We start from the raw sequence: 10,158 nt of genomic DNA on the forward strand, positions 1-10,158 counted from the left end.
TTCCTATCCCTATTTTCATCTTTGTTGTAACAGACGAAATTATGTACACAGATACTACCACTGCAAAAATTGATACATGAGTCAAATAGTAAGCATCCACTTAAGTCCCATTGAATTTACAAATGTTTGTGGTATATTGTGTAAAACAGTTTTTGCTTGTTTTCTTTGCTGTGGTATATCTTACCACAGAATACAGAAGCAACTCATACATCTTCAAACTTATGTTTTCATGCTTCCCATCCTACCTTCTGAATTGACTATCTGCCCCCTTCCAAGTTGTGTAGTATTTTTATTGTTTGAAAATAGTGATGTTATCACTTTCTTTCTGGATTGAGATAAAGCATAATTAAAAAAAAAAAAGTAGAAGGAGGAGCAAACAACAGAACAAGCCAAATAACGAGCATAGCATCAAGCATTGTATCTTACACTAACTTCTTTTCAAACCTGTCATGAAATGTCTCTTGATAATTCTACTTGGGATCCAATAGCTATAGTAATTGAAGATTCATATGGAATCATAGGCTTCCATGCTTTTTCTTTTCCTTATTTCTCATTTTTCCTCAAAACTGTTTGTTATAATTGCATTGTTCCCACGCTTCTAGCCATCTTTTCTTGTCTTTCTTGTAATCACTTGACTGCTAAAATAATTGTTGTACTTTGCAGAACTCAGGATAACATGTAGAAGTTGCTTCTCATTTTAAGGTGTGAAAAAAAATTAATTTTGACCTAAAATTGGGATGGTGAATGCCATTTTTTTATAAAATAAAAGAAAAAAAGACCAGAATTAGAACTTTTAATTCATGCTTTCCTTTAGTGGACAATACTGTCTGCATAACCAAGAAAGCACAAAATAAAGCACTCTAATATGGATAATATGTCCAGGGCTACTGCTGTTGGTTAGTAGCCATGAGAATGCAAGCACTTTACAGTATCTTCTTTATTTGTACTTTCCAAAATTAGGAAATGCAACCAGGTTTGGTAGTTAGGTACTGGGAGATTAAAGAAAAAGAGCTGAGATTTCCATGCAGGCTGTGGTTACCCCAGACTGCTATGAGGCAGGAGCTAACCCACCCAGTTTTGAATAGTTAGTTCTCAGTGCTGCAGAGCTGGAAGTTTGAAAGACAGCTTGTGCTGCTTAGGGACAGAAAACATAAAACAAAACAAAAAGCAGCTCACCTTGAGAAGTTTGCTACTGTGACATGGCATCCCACGGTCCAGAAACAGCACTTAGCACATTAAAAACAAAACTCAAAACAAACAAATAAACAAACAAACTAAACTAAGCACCAGAATAGTTGAGTTTCCAAGGAAAATAATTATATCAAACTGTGAAACTCGATTAATAGTAAGTCAAGTCTGACCTGGTCTTAAGATCTGATCTGATCTTAATAGAAAGGTCTGACCTTTACATTTACCAGATGGAAGAAATGAGGCTTTCTTCCTTCCCCAGAACACAGTCAAGATGAGTGGTGATTCTTATTTTAGGAGGTACACTCTTATTTGATGTTCTTAGCATCAGATAGCCCATGCCTTGAATAGAGCATACCTGGCTGTCAAAGACATTCCAATACTACCATTCCTGGACTTACACTTGCATTATCTGAATCTCTGCAATACTTCAATAAATCTTCTGTTTAGGCTGATCAAGCTACTGGCAATCAGTTCCAGAAACAAAGAGAATAAATAAACTAGATACAAGTAGTCCTTAAGGTTTATAACTTATAACCATGTCTTGCTAACCATCTGGAGCTGTGTTGCATACATATATACGGGGGAGGAGAGAGAAAGGACAAAACGACTTTATAGAAAGGGAAAAATCTGGATGAACAGAATCCCCTTAGAGATGTGACACAATTGTCTGCAACTGCTCTGCTAGCATCATGTGCCTTCTACTAACAGCTCATTTGGATGTATGCAAGTGTGACAAAGTTAAGAGCAAAGTGCAGCTACATTCATTAGATCATTCCAGCTTTAGGAGCAGGAAAGAATATTTTAAAAACCTGAAGCTGGGTCCAGATGAAGAAAACAAAGAGGATAAAAGTCTGGGGATTACATATAAAAATAGAGGGGGAAAAAACCTTCAAGGAACTATCATAAACTCCATAATTTTTTATTTTCAGAATATCAAGAACAAGAAATCTGCCAAGACTCTCTGGCAGATCTATTGATGTCAGGTTTGTAAAAGAAAAACAAAACAAAGCAAACAAAACAAAAAAAAAAAAAAAAAAAAAACAAACAAAAAACAAGATAAAGACTACCCCCACCTAAACATTTAACCTGTTTCTCCCCCAAGACAACAAAGCCATTGTTAAGAAGCAGAGTGATCCTTGCATGTACGTTGTCCCTGAAGGAAACGCAAAATAGGCTCAAGCTAGAAGGATTTTTGTAGGAGAACTCAGGAGATGTATGAAATTCAAACATCTATAAATATTATAATTGGAGAACTTCAGTGGTTAGAAGTGAACTTTGGAGACTGTCTAGTCCAACCCCCTCCAAAACAGGGTCAACTAGAGCAGCTTGTTCAGTTCCATGTTAAGCTGGGTTCTGAGTATCTCCAAGCATGGGGACTCCTTAATCCTTCTGAACAACCTCCTCCAGTGTTTGACCATTTTCACAGTAAAAATGTTTTCTCTTGCATTTAAATGAGATTTCCTGTCCTTCTGTATGTGTCAATTACAACTAATCCTGCCACTGAGCAGCACTGAAAAGACACTGGCTCCATCTTTACTGCCTCCCATCAGTATTTCAACAAACTGGTAAGATCCCCCTGAGCCTTCTTTTTTGAGACTGAACACTCCCATCTCTCAGTTTCTCCTCACATGCAGAGGTTCCAATCCTATGATCAATTTAATGGCCCTTCGCTGCGTTCCTGGTCCAGTACATCCATGACTTTCTTGTTCCGGCAGAGCCCTGAGGCGAAACATTGCCCCCCGTGTCTCAGCAGGGCTGAGTGAACACCGGGGAATAATCTCCTCTGGCAGTGCTCTGGAAGAGCTGGCAGCAGTCTTTGGAGTGCACCCCACATGCTGTTGGCCGCCTTTGCCGCAAGGGTGCATTGCTCGCTCATGTTCAACTTGGTGTTTGCCAGCAGCTCCAGGTCCTTCCTGCAAAACTCCTTCCCGCCCGCTTGGCCCCGGGTGCGTCCTGGTGCACGGGCCAGACGCTGCAGCTCCCTGCACTGGTTGCCATCAGCAGATTTCTCCAGCTTGGTAATGTCTCTAACACCAGCACAACCATCCAAGATATTGACTGTCCAGTTCTGTATCACCTGCAAACTTGCAGAGCATGCTCCATCCCCTCATCCAAGCCTTTAATACAGGTGTTAGCCTGCACTGGGCCCAGTACCAATCTCTGGGATACACCACTAATGACTGGTCTCCCACTGGACTTCATGTCACTGATCACAACCCTTTGAGCCCAGTAGCTCAGCTAATTTTCAGTTTCCACTATTTAGTCAGTACTTCATCAGTATCTCTGTGAGGATATAATGGCAAACAGTGCTAAAAACCTCCCTACGGTCTAGATGAGCAACCACCACTGCCCTCCAGCAGCCAGTAATCTCATGGCAAAAGGCAATTAAGTTGGTCAAGCATGATTTCCTCTTCATAAATCCCTGATGACTACTCCCAATCACTTTTTGTCCTTCATATGTTTGGCACTGATTTCCAGAGTTATTTGTTCCACCAATTTTCCAGGGATTTAGATGAGGTTGACCGTAAGTTTTCCAGATCTCCTTCTTGGCCACCTTGCAGACAGGAGTTGTTACATTTGTTTTCTTTCAGACCTCGGAATTCTCTCCTGAGCACCATGACCTTCCAAAGACAGCCAAGAGTTGCCTAGCAATGACATTGGCAAGCTCAATCAGCATTTGTGAATGGATCCCATCAGAGCCTATGAGCTTTCCTATGCCTTGTTTGTTTCAGTGCTCCCTAACCTGATCCTTCTGTACCAATAGTAAATCTTCTTTGCTTCAGACCCCACACTGGTCTCTCAACTCTTGCATATTTATTATTTATGCTTGAGTTTAATCGGGAGCTGCTTGTTTATCCTTGGAGGCATCCTATCACCTTTACCTGATTTCCTGCTCATGGGGATGGACCAATATTGAGCTTGGAAAAGGCAATCCTTGAAAATCAACTAGGTGTTCTTGGCCCTTCTTCTCTCCAGGATCACATTCCAGGGAAGTCTTTGAAAAATAAATTTCCTAATTACATGAGTGACATCTGTACAAGATACATTAGGAGATTCTATATTAAAGGAAATAACAGATACATAGACATGATTGGTTTAGAAGAAGCTGATATTGCTTTCATTGGAAGAATTGCACTTCACAGTTGTGTTGGATTGTATTGGAACTCTTTAACAGCACTGACAGCTTGTTGATAAGGCACTGATTGATATATTCCCTTAGGGTTTCCAAAGGTATTTGAAAAATCCTTCACTACAAACTTTTGAAAGGTACTAAGCAGTCACATTTAGGAGAGAAAACCTCGGGCCGGACAAGCCAAAAGATAGGCACAGGGGGTAAAACTGTCAGTTCTCTCAGGAGAAGAAAGTGCCCACTGGTGTTTCAGGGGATCCTCTGATGCCCAGCACATCCAGAAATGAAGTACAAGAGGGGAAGCCAGAAGATAAAATTGCTGATGGTGGAGTTATTTAATTGCAAGGGCCAACTACAAACTGGCAGAAAGAAATTCAAGGTATATTGGTGTGAAGTGAGATGAACAGGCAAACTTACCATCACCGCTTAGAACCAAGGATTCTGAGCTGTTAGGCTTGAAATATTTCTTGATTAGTATTAACTCAGAGCTCATTAGCAATCAAAAAACAAAACAGACCTTTGAAGTTAATAAAAAAAGAGACCATCATTATGGCAGCAGAGTTTGGTGTGCCTACATCCTGAGTGCTGTGCAGAGTTCTCTCTCACACTACCAAAAGAGAACTCCATAAAATTGACAGAAACATCTGCAGGGCTGATTATACTTCAAGAGTAGACCTTGGCCATTCAGTATCCTTCTGTCAAGTACAACAGAGAATTTGAAGGGTGCTTGATTTTTCACAGAGGCTCAAGTAGCACTCATTGATGCTAAAGTATCATTAAGCAAAAAAATCACAGGTTTCTAGCAGTATAAGCAGCAAGCTTCCTAGACTCACAAAAAGAATACAACACAAGCATTTAGGAACTACTAAAAAAATTAATTCCATTTTTTTATTCTTTTGAAAGCTGCAGAAACATTTTTATTGCTTGATGTTAAGGTGAGGCACGTTAGTGGCTTTATCTAAAATTTTATCTTGCATGCCCTCAGCTAATCATTTCAAAAGGTAGCTGATTTATTATGATAACTTCTATGAAACAACTTCTTTATTAAATAAGTTATACAACACTCACAGAAAAAAAAAAAGGGTTCTGGTTCTATAGCATAATTATTTTGACAGAGAAACACAGGAAACTTTTTCCAGAATTTACTTCAGGGTTTTTTATTCCAGCCAGCATTTTCTATTTCCACTTAAGGGGGACAGAAGACCAAGAAATAGTTAAGCTTAGATATGCTTTATAAACCATTAATTTCAATTACCAACCCAAATACCATAAAGACCTACAGAATCATCTCAAATTCACATAGTTGCTCATTTCCAGGATTTCACAGAGCTAAGAACAGATGTGTGTCAGAAATCAGGAAACTGGCTCAATTCCTTTGGGAGTTCTGTTTTTTTTTTCCCCCAGAATGGAGCAAGGGGGAGGAAGGGTAAAGAAGAAAAACAGTTTGACTGAAACATCACTCTTTCTCCTGTCTTAAAAAGAACCAGAGGCTTTGAGCAGAATGGTAATATCAGCTACAGCAGGCAGCTCCAGATAAGGGTGCAGATGTACAATTATCAGTTCTGATAAGTCAGGGATCAGAGCTTTTTGTCTTCAGTGTTGCCTACAGCACTTCCTTTCCCAGACACACTACAACCAGATTAGGAAAGATAGCAGATAAGACATAAGCAGTGCACAGGATAGTTCAATAGTGTATGCTTTGAGCACCAGCAGAGGAACATTATTACTACTGTAAGCAAACTTCCTTTTCAGTACTTCCAGTATCTTGTCCAATATTGAGCCATGCATTATAAAGCAAAATAATCCTCACTTTACCATTCTTTTGTCCCCTTTTTTTAAACTCTATTCTGCACAAAATCTTCTTATAATGCTTCAAAATTTACAGTGCTCCAACTAGCAAGCTGCTACTGACACAACTGGTAGCAGGGAAATCTTATAAAAAGGACAGGTTGTTAATGCAACTTCTTACTCTTAGTAGCCTTAGACTGACAAAAAGGTTCTTTAATTCAAGGGGTATGTGAGTAGTTCACATTTTCCATATCAGAAGCAGCATACTTATTGGAATTAAGTATATCTAAGAACAAGTTAAATAGACCACTGACACTGTATTTTTTTTTTTCTGCATTCACTGATTTGTAATACATACTCATTCCTTGGTAAATGAACAGGAAAAGCTCAAATGCACTACCCTAGCTGGTGTCAAGAACTACTCATATTTGACATTTTAAAAATACTAAAAGGTATTATGTATAAAGAACCTTCCAAAAGCAGACCCTTGTTTGTACTTCACTTACTTACAACCAACAATTTTTCTGCACATCACATTTCCTAGTGAGCAAGGCAGCACATAACACATCAACCAGAAAAAATCGTGTCTGCTAACATCATCTTTGCCACTATCCCCTTCCAGGGTAAAACCCCACAGTTTCATTAAATCTCTTTATTTATAATATTCTTATACCAAAAGAGTTTGGGGCTTTTTTTTTTTTTCAAGTATAAAAAACAGCAACAAAGCCTTCAGATCACACAGAGGCTAAATGAATTATGTTCAGAGGAAGGGTAGAGGGAAAGAAAAGTCAACAGAAGGAATATAAGGAGTCCTGAGTTTTCCTAGAGGCTCTGCTTGAGGGCCCTGAGGCTGGGAAGCAGCTGGTCTGCACGCAGGCGCTCCTCTGCATTGGCCTTCCAGCAGCAGCTGATGATGCTGTGCAGTGTCTGGCCCACTGGTGACTCCCGGAACTCCTCAGCAGCCAGGGAAGGGCGCAAGTTGTAGGCGACCACGGCGTAGAGCACGTGCTGCCGCTCGCCCAGGTACGGCTGCTCCCGTGTGACCATCTGCCAGAGGGTGATGGCAAATGAGTAGATGTCTGCTTTGGCAGTGACCCTCTCCCCCTTGAGGAGCTCAGGGGCACGGTGTGTGTACGTGCCCCCTTGCTGGCAAACATGGGCGCTCTGGGACGAGCCCTTCTCCAGTTTCTGGGAGCACCCAAAGTCTCCAATCTTGCACACTCCCTGCTCAGTGATGAAAACATTTGCAGGCTTCAGGTCCAAGTGCACAATGTCCTGTGAGTGCAGAAAGGCTAAGCCTGTCATGATGTCACAAGAGTAGCACACAGTCTCTCCCATGCTCAGGGCCTTCCTTCCACATCCTTCTTCATCATCCTCCCCCTGTCTCCATGCATCCCCAGTGCCATAAATGACATGGTGCAGAGTGATGTTACCCACATACTCCATGATGATGGTGCCCAGGCTGTTGTCGCTGGCTGGGGCACAGGTGCTGGCAGCCACCACACGTACCACATTATCGTGTTGGAGCTGGGCCACGTTCAGCTCAGCCCAGAAGCTCTGCCGCGACGCCAGCCGGTTTTTGCTGCTCTTCTTCACCTGCTTCACAGCCACCGTTGCACCATGGTAGGTGGCTTTGTAGACAGAGCCAAAGCCCCCAGATCCTAAGGGCTGCAGGAGGCAGAGCTGCTCCCAGTCAATGGAGCACCAGGACAAGCGTGAGGGCAAGCGACGAGTCCTGGCTAAAGAAGCTCCCCCCAGAAAGCTTTTGCTCTCTTTGCCAGGGATAACTAAAGGGCTGCTGCAGGGGCGCAAATTCACAGAGGGGGAATACTCGAAAGAAAGAAAACAATTAAGAGGAATAGGTGATGGCATAATATGAAGGAGAAAACAACAGGCAGCTACTAAGACAGAAGACTAGAAAGCTTCCCTGACAGAAAGGACTCAAAACCAGCTTCCAAAGCCTTTTATCCTCCCTTCACCATTTTCCCTCCCTCCCCCAAATGAACTGCATCTGTCACAACTGTCAGAACCAAATCAGGTTCACCTGGAAACATCCTTCTCCAGCCCTGAAGCAAATCTCTAGAAAGTCAAGGCAAAGGGATTTTAAAGCTAAAAAATTATTAATGCATAAGTATTTCACATAATTTCTAATCTCAAAAGAAAAATAAATATGCTCTGCCCATTGAATGCCTCTAGCAAAATGCCCCAGGAGTAAATAAAGCAGTGACTGGTGAATGTATTTCACCACGGCTCCAGGCAGGAATGATCAGCATCAGGTGCATTAAACAGCTCAAAGTCTTTCTCAGTGGAAGCAGCTGCAGTGGTGAGTGCTAACGTTTGATGATGCTATGGCAGGCATAAATATAAAATTGTGTTTGTAGGACCCCACCACTTAAACATGAGGGGGCAAGGGGACTGGTTTGGGTGCTCAGCTTTGCCCATTCAGTACTGCAACTTTAATAGCAGCATAAAGACAAATTATTGTATTGTATCATCCTTTGGATACAATAACTAGAATTGCACATAAGTAATTGGTTATTTCCCCATCACACCCCATGCAGTACTACAGGTGTGTATTTTATTTCTGGATCATTCTTAGAAAAATTATTGCTGAATTTACAGAGTTGTTCTGGTAGAAATCAAAGAAACATACTTTTCTGTTAATGGTTCATGTGGTTTTTAAAGGGCTCTTTTGAATTTTGACCCTCTCACATATTTGCAGTGCTCATGCTAACTGCCATAGTGTTTGGTACCAGCAGTACTGCCCAGATAGCAGAGCACCCTTATGGGACCTATACAGTCAAGGATTTTTGAATATTCCAGTACCTTTCTGTACATGTTGACAAGTATCTTGGAAAACTTGGGAGCCATTTCTTACCTCCTCACTCTTCAGAACCTTCCTCTGGATATCAGACTTTTCAGTACAGATTCTGCCATGGGACTTCAGACTGGCAGTGCCTCTTTCTCCAGGGTTTATCTCTGGGCAGCACTGACTCTGCAGGCAGTCCTGGTGTTTTCTTTTAATTTTTATTGGTTTGTGGGTTTTCTTGGTTTTTTTTTTTGTTTTTTTTTTTTTTTTTTTTTTTTTTTTTTTTTTTTTTTTTTTTTTTGTTGTTTTTGTTTTTTTTTTTTTTTTTAATCTGGATGTGTATAATGTAGACCACAGGCCTCTGAGAGGGTGCCCAGACCATGTGCAAGCAGAACTGGAGTGTTCTCCTCCTTGAGATGGGTTCAGTTTTTCACCCTAACACACAAATCTGATATCCCAAAGTGATCTCCTGCCCGTCCCTGAACTCTAGATCAGCTGGACTAGGGGGTCTCAAAGACGTCACTCCTCTGTGAAGGAGATCTTCCCTAGTACTGAGATTTAGGACAATCAGGATAAATTTGCTGCAGCAGTTCACAGGGGAACAAACTTGGACCACAGATGAGTGGGAATGGAGAATTTGGGTTATCATCTGGCAGTATGGAACAGGCTGGGGAAGATCTAGATAAATAGGTGCTAATAGGACTTGTTAACAACTGAGAGTTCAAAGAATAAGGGATGCCAAGAGACCTCCAAGGGCCGTGGGTGGGACAGTTCCTGCAGATGGGGCTGCCTGACAACACAAGGCTCCTCTTCCCTGGCCCCTCCCAGAAGGGACTGTGGCAGTGCAAGAGGCCCCTGGACCCGTCAGGTGCTACCACACCCCATGAGCTTTCCGCTGTACAGCATGAGCCAGCCAAGTAATATCCTATTGCTACCCCCTCTTCGGGGCATTTCTCTGGCTCATCATAACTTACACAGGGATGTTTTGGGGGTGGGGGAGGACCAGAGGATCTTAGTGTAGTTTTAAATATGCAGTGAAATAAGCCATGGACACAACAGGTATTAACTTTCCTTTCTTAAGCAGCACTTCGATGTTAAGCCTGTTATGTAGAAGTCTTCATTTCTAATCTTTGCAGAGAATGTCTTCTAGGCAGCTGAGTTGTGGTGGAAATTAAAAGCTGCAGAAAGTGGATGAAGCTACATAAGAGGGAGAAAATATTTTTATGCCTGTTTTCTGAGT

The 10,158-nt window shown here is 41.6% G+C and overlaps 1 protein-coding gene across 1 annotated transcript; it reads right to left on the minus strand.

Moving 5' to 3' along the window:
• Positions 1-5,398: 5,398 nt before the first annotated feature.
• MOS (MOS proto-oncogene, serine/threonine kinase) lies at positions 5,399-9,120 on the minus strand. Its single transcript, XM_053967677.1, has one exon. The coding sequence runs from the start codon at positions 7,979-7,981 to the stop codon at positions 6,932-6,934; it is 1,050 nt and encodes a 349-aa protein (XP_053823652.1). The 5' UTR covers positions 7,982-9,120; the 3' UTR covers positions 5,399-6,931.
• Between the last annotated feature and the right edge of the window lie 1,038 nt (positions 9,121-10,158).

The sequence above is a fragment of the Vidua chalybeata genome, chromosome 1 (genome assembly GCF_026979565.1).
Source record: "Vidua chalybeata isolate OUT-0048 chromosome 1, bVidCha1 merged haplotype, whole genome shotgun sequence".
In the NCBI taxonomy this organism is placed as follows: Eukaryota; Metazoa; Chordata; class Aves; order Passeriformes; family Viduidae; genus Vidua; species Vidua chalybeata.

Bases quoted from the DNA above. Each gene is read 5' to 3' on its own strand.
- MOS (XM_053967677.1), bottom strand. From the start codon at position 7,981: ATGCCATCACCTATTCCTCTTAATTGTTTTCTTTCTTTCGAGTATTCC.